Here is a 13,461-nt window from a genome sequence, read left to right on the forward strand (position 1 = left end):
CCGTGTTGATAAAATACTCGATAATGCCGTAGTTTCTTAATCCATGTGGGCAAAAAATCTGATTTTAGACATAGTAAGAGAAGGACGTGTGTTGTAATATGTGGTAATAATGTTTGTCTTGGTCGTTTTGCTTGCTGCAGCCTTCAGACGAAGACAGTCTGAGTCTCAACGTCCCGATGAGCAACATTACAGAAGAGGAGGGAATCAGCAAAGACGACTCCAGCGAACACATCAGCTCCCTGACAGGTAGGAGTTAAACCGGCAAACACACACAGCCTACACACAGTGGTTGCAGTAAAATGCACTCCCTTAAATTTCAGCATTTGGTCTTCTTGAGTTCATATCTACCATTAATTAAAGTGACTCTAATGAAGCGGGAATAAAGTTTGGTTGGTTTTTTTTTTGACAATTTTCTGATGCTTTTAGCTAAAGCTGTAGAGTCTGCCAAAATCTTGTGGGAGAATAGTTTGGTGAAACTAAAACTCTTTTTACCATCAAATGAATACAAAGCTGTGGTGAAAGGTGTTGGTGGTAGTTACTTTTTCCTTACATGGACTCTGTGTTTTTGTGGGTGAATTTTGAGCATTTCAAATATCAGTTCAGGTCCAAGACCTCCAGGCCTGCTGGGAAACTAAAGAAAGAAGAAAGATTTTATTTTTTTTAAAGCATTAACAGCGAGTCAGAGTTTAAATCCAATTCCTTGCCCATTCGTCGCCAAAAGAATTTAATTAATCTAGCCAAAGTCCAAAACTAAATCAAGTCACATTTATTTATGTAGCACATTACAGAACAACTGTCACTGGCCACAGCGCTGCAGAGTAATGCTAACATAAAAACAAACAAACAAAAAAAAGGGTTCGTACGGCTGAAGTTCTTGAAAATGCTTGAATTTCAGTTTGTTGTTTTCATAATCAGTGTGCTCCCTGTTGCGTATAGTTAGTTCAACCACAGTCTACTAACTATAAACCGAGCTTAATCTGTTTTCACTGTCACCGTTACTGGTGCATGTAAAAAAAACCTACTTAAAGTAAGCAAACAACACTTAGCCTGGTGGAGAAGCAGGTAAAGCCTGGTGACCCGCCAGGCTTATAATGCACTGGAAGAAACCCTGACATTCTCCTGACAAAGAAAACTGAGTCCTGAAATGAAAACAAAAGCGTCATATTAGTTTAAGGGTGTCCAAACTTAAATGCAAAATGCCATTTTTGAGTAAGTTCATGAAGAGAAAGCTCTCGAAATGCGCTGGAATCATAACCAGTTGTGCCATCCTTGGCAGCTGTTTCCACCAAGCGTTTCTGCCATATTCTGAACTCTGACATGCTCCTCCATGGAAACCTGATGCTTTGGAGGGTTTTCAGGCATGAACACTATGCTTATAGTCCCACTGCAGCATCTGGATTAAATCTAGATTTTGACTTGGCCACTTCAAATCTTTTCTTTCTTTAATGAAAGCCAATCAGAAATAGACTTGCTGATCAATAGCAAGTTTGCTTGAACGCAAGACCCCAAAGTGCTAAGTGGATAACTTCATGAAAGCTGCTGTTTGGCTTAATGACAGAGACAATATGAACGAGCAGAGGACGAACTTTATCACTTGTCTGCCTCGTTGTGTCCGGAGCACATTGAGCTGCAGCTCATCAAGAAGCTCTTAACTGCATAGAATGTGGTGAGAGTTCAGAGTCTCTCCATTAGTCAGGCAAAGATTCGGTGCCAACCTCGTCTTCCCTCTGGGTTAAAGTGAGTGTGTGTGCATGTGTGTGTATTTAGAGCTTGTTGAGTTGGTTTGACGCCACAGAAAGACCATCCGTTTCTCCGCTGACCCTTCCGGGGGTCCAGCTGGTAGCAGGGGTGTGTGTTGGGTGTGTGTTGCTCACATCGTCCGGGCCCTAATGGAGAACAGCAGCAGCTCCCAGGACGCACAGTTTAAATAGACTTCAATCAGCCTTAATTAGGTTAAGCTGATGGAGTGTCACATTCCCTGAGCCGACGAGAGGAAGAAGTGGGCTCTCTGGGTAATTTATGTTTGCTAACAGTTTGCTAACAGAGCTTTACTGAATCACAGCACTGAACTAATTGGATGAATTCAAATGATTCCCAACATTTAAAGGTCTTTATTTCCTTCACTTAACAATAATGCACGACTATTTTGTGTTGTAAAATACATTCAAACCTGGACAAGATGTGAAACGTTTTGAGGGAAATAAAGTGTAAAAAGCAAAAACACTAAATCTTACTTTATGTATTTTTTGTCTAGTCTCTACTGCAGATATCTTGGTTTTGAATCATTTCTAGTGTATTAACTTAAAATTAACTTTTCAGCAAGATATGGAGCTTCTTTTAAGTCAACAATTCCTTTTTAGTTTAATCTCCTAATCAAACTAGTATTTTTTAAATCAATATTAAGGAATTGTTTACCTAGAACAAGATCCTTTATCTTGGTGAAAAATTACAAAAGTTAGTTTCCAGTGTATCTGGTGATATCAGTGTTCCTGGTTGCTCTGTGTGTCTCATGCAGTGAAGTTTCTCAATGCCAAACTCGACATTTCCTGCTGTAAATTCACCATCTCTGAAAACCATAAAACCCTTTCCTGAAACATCAACCGGTCGGTTCCGAACTCTGACATTCGTTTCATTGCAGCCGACCCGAACTCCGACTCGGTGCGCCTGATAGAGGAGAGTCCTACGGAAGCCCTGAATGACCCGCTGAGCTACAGAGACTCGACTCTCAGCACTGGCTTCATCAGCTACATCAAGGCAAGGCGTCGCGGTGCAGGGAATGACCTCGCTCCATCAATAATGCTGTTCTCTGCTGGGAGTTATGCAGCGCTGTCACGGTGACTGAACGGCTTTCCTTTCAGAAGACGTGAGGGGAGCTGCATCTTAAAATGAGTTAATATTTTATCGCAGCAGTATAATGTAACACTAGACATTTTGAAAGATCCAACCTTTTAATGTAAGTACATTTATTCAGTGGAGAAAAAGGCACATCTGTTTGCATCTCTAGCAATCCATTTAAAAAAAGGTAACTGAAGCAGTTTTTAACGTACATTTTACTTTTTAAGTTGATCATCTGACTGTTTGTAATCCATAACTTCTGAACTTCCAGTTTTGATCTTCAGTCAGTTTTGTTGAACAACAATTGTGCTTTTGTTCCAATTTTTACTGCTTCAAATCTGATTCAGTGTATTAGAAAAAAAATTACATAATTATGGCTGATAAAATATGTATAGAATTTATCTCATCAACACATCCCTTAATGATTTAATTTATTTCATTTTATCTTTGTTAAATCTCCTCCCAGTTGTCCAAAACCATTTAATGACACCAAATCAATCGCGTATCTTAAAGAGCAGATGAACAGACGGCTTATTGTACGGGCGAGATGGCGCTAGCGTCTCTGTTTTCTGGCCAATGGCTGACGAAGGCTGCGTGTCATGTGACGGGTGCAGCTGGCGCTGACCTGTGTGTGTGTGTGTGTGTGCGTGTGCGTGTGCGTGCGCAGGGCCGAACAGCAGCAGACTTCGAAGAGCCCCTCAGGATAGAGGAAGACTCACACTGGCAGACTGAGCAGATGTAGGTTCTTCAGGGGAGATTCACCTGTTTTATTTATTCTGTCCCACAGTCATTCCTTGCTAACTACATCAGATATGTTCTGCTTATGTGTCCGTTTTGTGTTTTTGGACAGGTCCAAGGTCTCGGGGGGCACAGAGCTCCATATTGACATGATTAACCAGCTACAGGAGGCGGTGGAGCTGCTGCAGAACCCCAGCAGGTGAGAAAACAGGAATTATAAACTTCCAACTCAGAGACTGAGATTAGTTCAGTTCTCCTCTGATTTAACGAGTCATTTAACTTCCCTTTAGCATCCAGAGGCTGTCCACACAGCCTTAACAAGGCTTAAATTCATGCATCTAAAATTAAGGCCTCAAAATGTCTTGTTCATTGAAAAACAACAAGGTGGCCTTAAATTTTGTCATGGCAGGACGATTTAATCTCACATATTCTAGGTAATTTCCTTTTTCCAAGGATGTAGCGGCTACTGGTAACTGGCTGCTAATATACAGTGCAGGGGTATGTTAGCAGCTAATTACCCTTAACATAGATCTTTAATTTAAGACCTGTGGTAAAGGAGGTAGTGGCTACCAGTAGCTACCTGCTTATATACCCATGTTAGCTAGCAAAAGTAAAGCAAGTTCAAATCAGTCGCCAGTTGGCTAGAGGATGTTAGCCATTAGCTCACTTCTGTTGCCAAGTCGTACATCTTTGTAAATTTCTGTCGCAATAAAGGTTTTCCCTTTGTAGTGGTCTTAGAAAGTCTTAAATTTGAGTTGCTGAAACCTGCAGTCTTCTTCCAGAATTTGATGATAGTTTTTATTTTGTAAACAGCAGCAGCCACAGCAGGCAGGTGTAAAACGGCAGGTGTTTAACCTTTACGTTTCAGAGTGAGTGCAGAGCAGGATGATCTGTCTGAGGTCCAGCTCTACCCGGTGGAGATGGTCACCGTGGAGGAGTCGTTCAAGTAAGTTTACACAATGTAAACAGACATCAGTCCCAGGAATGCGGAAGTTATATTTTAAGTATTTAGAAAAAATTGTCACTTGTAGACATATTGTTTTGTTTACCCCAGAACATCCTGACGTTTCCTTGTCTTGTGTGTTTTTCTCAGTGGACAAGACAGCGATGAGGGAAGCACAACACCAAAGGTACAGTTTGCCAAAACGTTTCTATCTTAGAGTCAGGCAGGCTTTGCTGCTCTACTGTACTTCACTACCTGACAGCATAACATGATCCTACATAATGAAGTTTAGTGACAGATGATGTTTTTTAATGTCAAGTTTGTCGAGTGTAAACTTGGTAATCAAAATGTTCATTTAAATAGTTGTAGAAAAAATGTCCAGGATCATCAGTTTGATTTGTTTCTTTTTAGAAATCTGTTTTAGGAGTTTGCATTTCAGAATAAACAGTAATGCCTCAATCAGTCGCCTCCAGTATTAAACATTCATAATATCGCTCCTGTTTTTCTTAATAAAGTAATTTCCATAATGCAAAATTTTGAGTTATTACCCTGGTTTTAGTGTCCTACAGTAGCCCAGAATGGACAAACCAAGTGCTGACTCTAAAGGATGTGACATGTTGTTTTCTCTTACTTCCCTGCCAGGGACACACATGGTTAGGCTTTTTTTTTTGCATTCTGCAGTTTTACCACTAGATGTCACCAGAGATGCCGTTACTGATGTGACACGTTGGCTCTGATTTGTTCTTGTTATAGACATTCGTTCAGGATTTCTTTGGTTGAATCAAAGAACAGAGAAAAAAAATCATCATATCTATGACTCCAATGTCTCTCTGCCCGGATTTCTAACCAGACACAGATTTAAAGAGTAGAGGCAAAAGCAAAGGAGGTGGATTAGTGGAGCTCGCTAACATTTGAATGTCATTCAGGATATTTTACTGTGGACTATCATCTCTGCAGCCCAGAAATTGAGCTGTTAGCATGTCATTACGGTCCTCAGTAAGAAGGTACTTCAAGTTTGTTGGAAGAGTGACTATGACTGGAGATCCTCCCTGCATCTCCGTTGACAAAATAATTGCGCTAATTGGAATTATGAAAATAAATTAGCTTCATGGAAACACAGGAATTTAGAAAAAAAAAGCAAAAAGATTTTGACGCTAGGATGAGGCTCGTTTTCAGCCGTATCAAAATTTGTGTATTTCGCAAAAACTGCAACAGAAACACTTTTTTGATACCAAATGAGTCACGTGATCAACAACCGGACATTACTACTGGCAGAAATGACGATAAAGACGACAGGAAGTGGGAGTAGGATGATGTTTTTAACTTATATGCAAACTTATTTATTACTTGCTATTATAATTGTGTTTCTTTAATGGAATTGTGCTTTGTTTGTTTTGGGTTTTTTTATGTTGGGGAAATACTGATAAAGTTTCCGCACATTTGTAACCTGAAACGCATCTTGTGACAGTAATATCTTACATTGTTTCCAAGGAAACCGAACCTTATTAACCGTGGTTATGTTGTGATGATGTAAATCCTTGGAACAATAATTATCTGATTCCTATCTCCCATTTGTTTAAAGAAGTAATAGTTAAAGCTGAATATTCTTACTACTTAGAGACGTTACCATTTCTACGGTTATTCTCATTATCAAACTGCAGCCTCTTTTTTTATATATATCCTGGAAAACCCAACTTTCTGTTCAGAATGTAACTTTGTTGATGGTTATGAGTAAAGCTTAACGAGTTGTCGCCTGAACGTTTGGGTGCGTCCTGTGGCAGCGCATGGAGGAGGGAGGCTATGAGTTCCAGAAGAAGAGGCGGATGATTCTAGAAAAGGCCCGCTTTGAGGCCCAGCTTGCATGCCGGGACTATGAGTGGCATATGTCCCTCAAGGTAACCGTGGCAGCAGAGTCCGTTAGCTGTGTTGTGTTCGCCGGCTGAGCTTTCCCCCCCTCCACATGTGTTGCATTTCATCTGGCAGCTTGTTGCACATGTGAGGATTTGAAACATGTGTCTGTCTTGCTGCACATCGTCACTGGTCAAAGCGATTCACTTCAGGAGGAATGAAGCTCTTATCGACCGTGGAGAAACCGACAGCCGGGGTGTTACGTGTTGGTGTGGAGTGATTTTTTTTTTTTTTTTTTTTTTTTTTAGCTGTGAAGAATTTTGGCTCCTGTTTGTCATCTGACAAATGAACAGGAGTTGATTGAACTCCTATTCTGCTAAAGGAAATTTTTTCCCACTCTGCAAAATAATGTCAGCCTGAGTGGACATTTATGTAACAATCTGTTCAGCTCATGGGAAAGAACGATACAATATTAGGTTGATGAGATTGAGACAAAGTCTGGGAAACAATGTTTTCTCAGTGAAGCCTATGAATCACATAATGTAACTCCACATTATTCCTGGATTTATTTTCCTTGATGCTGATTGGCTGTGCCTCCAGAGCCATAGACGAGGAAGGCCATAAACTTTAGCTTCTGCGGCTTCCACTGTGCGTATTAATACATGATGTGAAGGTATATTTGGTGTGAAAACTATTATAATAGGCAGTTAGTAATCATTTTAGACAAATTAAAGCGTTTACTGATTTTCGGTTTCTTATCACCGCCAATACTGGGATCTTCTATGTAGCATTAGCTTAGCACGCTATTCCATTTTTACCTTTTGAGATGTTTTTACGACAGAGTGTAACACTAAAAAAAAGAAAATTATGAGAATAAAGTAGTAGTTTTGGCCAGTGAAATTCTGTTGATAAAGCTTCATCACACAACTGTATGTGTTTCTGTGTTTTGTTTTTAGTTCATCTCTGCTGAGTCATTTAGAAGTTTAATGCAAACTGCTCCCATGTGCTGGATAACTATGTGTCTATTCTGTTAATTTACTGATGGTTGAATATTTAAAGCGATGATGTCATTTCTGTTGTTTCAGCAAGAACATCGATCTCCAACCATGGGACCTCCATCTCTCTCCAGTCCTCCGTTTGGGCTGAAACCTCGCTCAGGTGAGCTGTATTAAAAAAAACATTTGGCTGAGTAGTTCCAGGTTTGGACTGATTAGTGCGGTCGAGTCAAATTCAGCCTCCTGGTTCTGGTCCGTCTGCTTTTATCTGTACCGTCAGGATGAATTTTGCGCTTTGCGCCCTTTTTTTTTTTTTTTTTTTTACAGCCCTTTAAGACTCTTTAACTATCTGAACTGCATTTTTTTTTTTTTTTGACAGTTTAGTTTGCTAGCTTACGTCAGTGTGCTGCTAACTGCTAAAAAAGCTAACATGATGCTAACAGCATGTCTGAGTGATGTGTATTGTGAAATGCCACTAATCTTTATTTTTGTTTTGTGCCCTTTGTGTTTTGTGTGTCATTTTTTTATTTTTATTCCTCCTTTTTATGCTCCTCCCGCATGTCTTTGGTGTTAAACTCCCCAAAAATCCCCGACTCTGACCTGCCTGAACCTCTGAATCAATAACTCTGTCATTGATTCTTAACTGATTTTCTCTTTGACCTTTCTTTCCCCCTGAACTTGGTGATTTATAATTTTTTTTTTATTTTTCGGGTGTTTTTTGACGTGGAATGAACTTGCTGTGCTCGTCTTTGGCACCTCTCTCACTGCACACGGTCCTGCCATCACTTCCTGTTATCACTTCCCACTTCGTGGTTGTAGCCCCGCCCTCACTGCCGTGCTCACCCCCTCCTTCCTGTCTAGACCCCTCCCTCCTCTCACAGGCCTCACCCCTACATCGTAGACATGGCGACGGAGGCATGCTCAGCCCGGGTGAGACACTTTTTTTCTGTTTACTGGTCAGTTCACACACATCTGGACTGACGGGTCCAAAGTGCTCTTCTTCACTGAATTCAGATTTACACATGAATGTCCCCACTTTAGGACAACAAAGGTTATTTCTCTTCTATTCTAATAGCCGATATCTTGAGTAGTCAACTGTTATTACTGATGTAAAAACTTGCTTGATGTTCATCTTTCCATTCCCTAATTTCACTTTTTCAGTGAATATCTCAGTAGCTTTCATAGGCGATATGCCTGCAAAGTAAAATCTCTAAGTATTTGAAACAAAATCTGATTTACCAGGGTGGTCATTTTTAGCATATTAGCATAACGAAGAGCTCCAGTATATGCTTTGTTCACTAGAGCGTTTGAGTACTATTAAGGCATGGCGATATGGTTGAAATACGTATCATAATCTAAGCGTTTCATACCAATCAATATTAGTAATTATTGATTGTTTTTGTTCCTGCTGTTGTTTTAAATATCCAAAATACTTCCAGACTAGTGGCGTGACCGTTCATGTTTTATCCACAGTTTCCTCTTGAGCTGTTTTGCTAATTTTCTCCCCCCTGGTTTAAAAAAAAATATTTTTAAGCAGTTATGAGTCACGGTGGGAAAACATGAAACTGCTCCCTCTTACTCAGACGTACTGTGAACACGTCCAACGGACATCAGCAGGCCACATTCTGCAGACTGCTGAGATTTCATAGTCAAGCGTACCGATTGCCTACATTTCTCTACATTCCTTAATTCCCCACAGTCTGAATGGATATTAGCGAGTTTAATAATCTAGTCGGGTTCCAATTTAACACATTAAAATGTTTGAGCTGTATGTAGTTTTTCTTGCGTTTGGAGATGTACTTAAAAATGCTTCTTTGGCTAAATTCTGGATATTATGAGTCTGCAAAAGAACGAAACTGAAATGAATCCTGTGGATCTTCTGTTCTGTGGAACTGCATTCGATTTCTCCATGTTCTGTCCCCGTCCCACCCGACGGGCTGTTTCACATTAGACGCCTCGGTGCGTGTGTACGAAGCCGTCTCTGATCAAAGAGCAGCTTTGCCACATCTGCTTTCATCTCCAGCTGTTCATGTTCTGCGGTAGCTGCTGACTAGTGGAGACATGTGGTAATTGTTAGGCCTGCTCTCTGTGTGTGTGTGTGTGTGTGTGTGTGTGTGTGTGTGTGAGTGTGTGTGTGTTAGAAACTCGTGGTCACACACATGTTGAGCTGAGACTCGGCTCATTAAGTGATGACAGTGAGAGTTTGTTCAGATGACAGAGAAGAAGAAACACAGACCTCTGTTTTTATTGCTGTAATAAAATGTTTTTTTTATTTCTTGGTGGTAAATGAGGCTACAAGGTGAAGACATCTTGTTTATTTTACTTACTTATACTGTGTTGTATGTTTTATTTAATTAAATCAAAAGCAAACTGATATTTAAGTTTGACATGAAGTTATTCAAAGGGGTAAAACGTTGCTGTAAAAGTTGAGTATTTGCAGATTTTTCTTTAGGAACGATACCCTAGTAAACAGGAAATTTGCAGACTTTTTCGTTGAGCATGTCTAGAATATTTGAAGGAAAACACAGTTTGAAAGCTGAAGTGCCTCTTTAAGACGCCATTGGCTGGTATTTGCAAAGTAGCCAATCGAGGAGCAACCTTTAAATTTCCTTGCTGCTGATTGGTTGTACTCACAAGAGCGAAAATAAGGAAGACTGTAGACGTTAGCTTCTCCTGTAGCACCAACACTGTTTTTTCTCTACCATTATAATTTTCTGGTTATTATTAATTTGTATTTTATTCATTTAAAGATTTATTTTAAAATGTCATCCTTTTCTGTTTCTTGCCATCCAGTTAATTAGTTCTCGTATGATTTTTGTCACGTCGCCATTGAGACTTGCAGCAGTGTGCCTCTTTTATCTAATGCTTATGTCTTCTCCTGACTGATACCTTTGTTCAGTGGGATCCTTTGCAACCTCTCTGCAAACTATTTTATTACAACAAAGAATCCAAATCGGCTAAATCCAGCTAAAAACATCTGAACTTCATTTCAGCCTATTCAGATTTACTGTAAGTAAAGAATTTTTGCGAGTAGTTTCCTGCAGCTTTTGAAACGATTTTTCAGGGGTTCATTTTCTATACACCACAAAAAAACTTGCATTTTAATAGAGAACTGCTGGACGGATTGCATAATTTTACACAGATTTTCCTTAAGCTGTTTTATGGCGATCTGTGAGCTGAAAGCTTCGTTACACCTCAGGATACGATCCTCTGTTGGCTTTAGAAACTATTTTTAAACTGACAGAACAAGATTTCATGTTTACTCTTTGTTTAGTTTTGTTTTTTATTTCCAGTACATGTCAATGCAACAAAAGGAGCTGTTTGTTTTTTTTTAAAGCCTAAAACATAGTAGTCACACACACACACACACACACACGCACACACACACACACACACACACACACACACACACTGAGACATTGCAGGCCATATTAGGAAACTGTGACACTCCTTTAATCTTGTGTGTGTGTGTGTGTGTGTGTAACATCTGCACCATGAATGAGTGTTGTGTTTGTGTGTGCCTGTCTATTTTTAGCTGCTATATTTGAAGTGTTGGATAATGGTCCCGGAAGGAGCATCCTACTTCCTCTGGAACGGGGTCCCAACGTTTCAGATGGATCACAGCTGCCTTAGAGTGACTGCTTGTGTTGTCTGTCTTTGTGAGGGCCGGTCAGAAGCTACAAGGAAAGTCAGCTGATTTGGGTCAAGTCATGAAGGGGTGAGAAGCGTTTCTGCTTGTGTCCTGCTCGAATTACATTCAGGATCCACATTAAAAACCATCTAATACTCTCATCAGAGTTGATGGCACCTTTAAGTGGCTTGTGGATAAATATGCCAACTAGTGACTTGTTGGGGAAAAACCCCAGCTGGTGTGAGCGCTAACAGGTTAGCCACATGTTGCTCTGCTGGTCCTTAAAAGGCTGTAATATGTGGCAGCAACCCTGAGCTGTGGAGATGGTTGCTCACTCTTTGTTGCTGCTTCTCTCACAAACAGGCCTGAATCTATTCTGAAATGTTCACAGGCTAGTCGGACAATAGCATTTTCTAGCTGCAGATTATGAATTTTCATCATGTACTGTTTGATCCTCAGGGATAAGTTAACAGATGATTATTTAAAAGGCCAGTATTGTGCCATTTTATAGCACAATCAATTATTACCTTGTATTCTTATCAAAATGCTGTGTATATAAAATATGACTTAAAAGGAAATTTACGTCCTGACTGAACACCTTGAAATTGGGCCTCTGTCTCTTTAAGAAACTCAGCCTTCAGGAAGTCATCACAACATGGCTCCTCTATTAACCCTTTAACAACGTTTTTACCAGCGTTTCACTGTTAAGTAGCTCCTATAATGAGCTCAGCAGATGTGCAGTTCCACCAGATGTTTGCTAATTGATGCTGGCTAGTCTGAAGGAGCTGAGTGGGATGGTCACAAGGCTCCCCCACTCATGAGGGAGGGCTGCTCTGAGGGGGGAACTGGAAGCTTGGAGGAGGAGCTGCACCCTCGAGGCCGGCACTAGGTCCACCCAGGCGTTTTGCACACCTGAATGGTTGCCATGGGAGGAATGTTAATTATTAACATAAATAACTGCTTATTAATAAAGTGGCTCTGAACCGTGTTGCGTTACTCTCTCTCTCTGATCTGTTCAGTGTAGAACTAAACCTTTCTCTCGCTCAAGTGTTTTATAATGAGCAGCTTATCTGTGTGTGTGATACGATTATGACTAACGCTCCGTACTTGCCTCCCGCCTCTGGCAGAGTGACATCATCCCGCCATCATCGGCGCTCCTGACCTCATTAGTCCTGCATTTGGTTGTGCTAAACAGTTACTGGTCCATGTGACCGCTCTGCCATCGGATCTGCATCGAACAGACGGAAAGAGAAAGGGAGAAAGATCAGCAGAACCCGTGACCTTTAGCCCAGGTGGCGCTTTCTCCTACCAGACACACACACACACACACACACACACACACACTCTTCTCTTAATGCCGGTTGGGCTGCATTGTGCAGATCTTATCTGTCTGCTGATGTGTGAAGGCAGAGAACATGAAGGAAAGTTCAGACTTGCATCCGTTTGACCTGGAAGCACACACACCTTTCTCCAAGCGTTTTCTGCGTCTCCTGTTGTTCACAGCAAGCTTTTTAAAATTCACAGTGAAACATAAACCACAGTAATACACACATTTCAGCTGACGGGGGCTGAATGAAGGCAGGTCAGCAGATTCCCAGAATGCTGTGCAGCAGCAGCAGCAGCAGCACTGAGGGGAGAAGCAGCATGTAGCAACAAGAGAGAGCTGATGTCATCCACTCACAATGTTTTTTTTTAGTAACTATTGTTACACACACTATTGCAGAGTGTTTTTAACTCCAGTGGTTTTTACTGTAAGAGCTTATCTGGAGCCAATCAGAGAGTTTCCTGATGCTCTTCCTACTGAAAGCAGGATCAGAGGAAAGTGAAGTTTCATCTTGTTTTGGATGTAAAACCTCACTGGAACTTTTTTCCAAAAGTATGATTTTGTGTCCTGGACGTTTTTTTGGGGAATATCAAATTGTCCCATGATGCACTGCAAGGATACCAGGAGGTCATTTTATGCTCCCCACTCTGAGGATGTGTTTTTAATCTCAAACTTTTTCCTTTTGCTTTAAAAACATTTCCAGTCAAAGACATGGTACTAGTTTGTTTATTTTATTTTTTAGATGATTTATTACATGTTAATAATGGGCGTTATTTAAAAACTCGGCTCCACATCCTGCATCCTCCTGCCCTGCAGTAAACCTGCAGCTCCCTCCTGTGGCCGTTCAGGGAACCTGCACGCATTTAGTCTTCCTTCAGTTTCAGCAGTGAAGCATCGTGATTTCAGCGTGTAGAAAATGGGACAGCGAGAAGGTGGATCGTTCCAAGTGTGTGTGGGTGTTTCATGTGTGTGTTTTGATTCAGCATCTGTGAAAAGGCCGAGTATGTTTCACGCTCTCATCCCGCCTACACTCAGCTCAGGAACGCTCCCGCCGTTCAAGTCCCCATTTATCCTTGTTAACCTGAATTCAGTCACAGTCTGGATCTTTGATCGTTTTAAGTCGTTGCATTGATCATATATTGGATTT

The 13,461-nt window shown here is 40.8% G+C and overlaps 1 protein-coding gene across 7 annotated transcripts in view; it reads left to right on the forward strand.

Moving 5' to 3' along the window:
• The window catches only part of lrch1 (leucine-rich repeats and calponin homology (CH) domain containing 1), a 69,943-nt gene that overhangs the window by 42,504 nt on the left and 13,978 nt on the right, over positions 1-13,461 (forward strand). For 2 of the 7 annotated variants that reach the window (XM_016666054.1, XM_016666052.1), the window contains exons 8-16: positions 141-246; positions 2,639-2,754; positions 3,503-3,573; positions 3,686-3,772; positions 4,442-4,519; positions 4,667-4,703; positions 6,298-6,411; positions 7,450-7,522; positions 8,179-8,289. In XM_016666054.1, the coding sequence (XP_016521540.1) occupies positions 141-246; positions 2,639-2,754; positions 3,503-3,573; positions 3,686-3,772; positions 4,442-4,519; positions 4,667-4,703; positions 6,298-6,411; positions 7,450-7,522; positions 8,179-8,289 (793 nt within the window). The remainder of the gene's footprint in view (positions 1-140; positions 247-2,638; positions 2,755-3,502; positions 3,574-3,685; positions 3,773-4,441; positions 4,520-4,666; positions 4,704-6,297; positions 6,412-7,449; positions 7,523-8,178; positions 8,290-13,461) is intronic. The other 5 variants (XM_007542047.2, XM_007542044.2, XM_016666053.1 and 2 more) reach the window with 4 other exon arrangements.

The sequence above is a fragment of the Poecilia formosa genome, unplaced genomic scaffold (assembly GCF_000485575.1).
Source record: "Poecilia formosa unplaced genomic scaffold, Poecilia_formosa-5.1.2 Scaffold652, whole genome shotgun sequence".
NCBI classification, from domain to species: Eukaryota; Metazoa; Chordata; class Actinopteri; order Cyprinodontiformes; family Poeciliidae; genus Poecilia; species Poecilia formosa.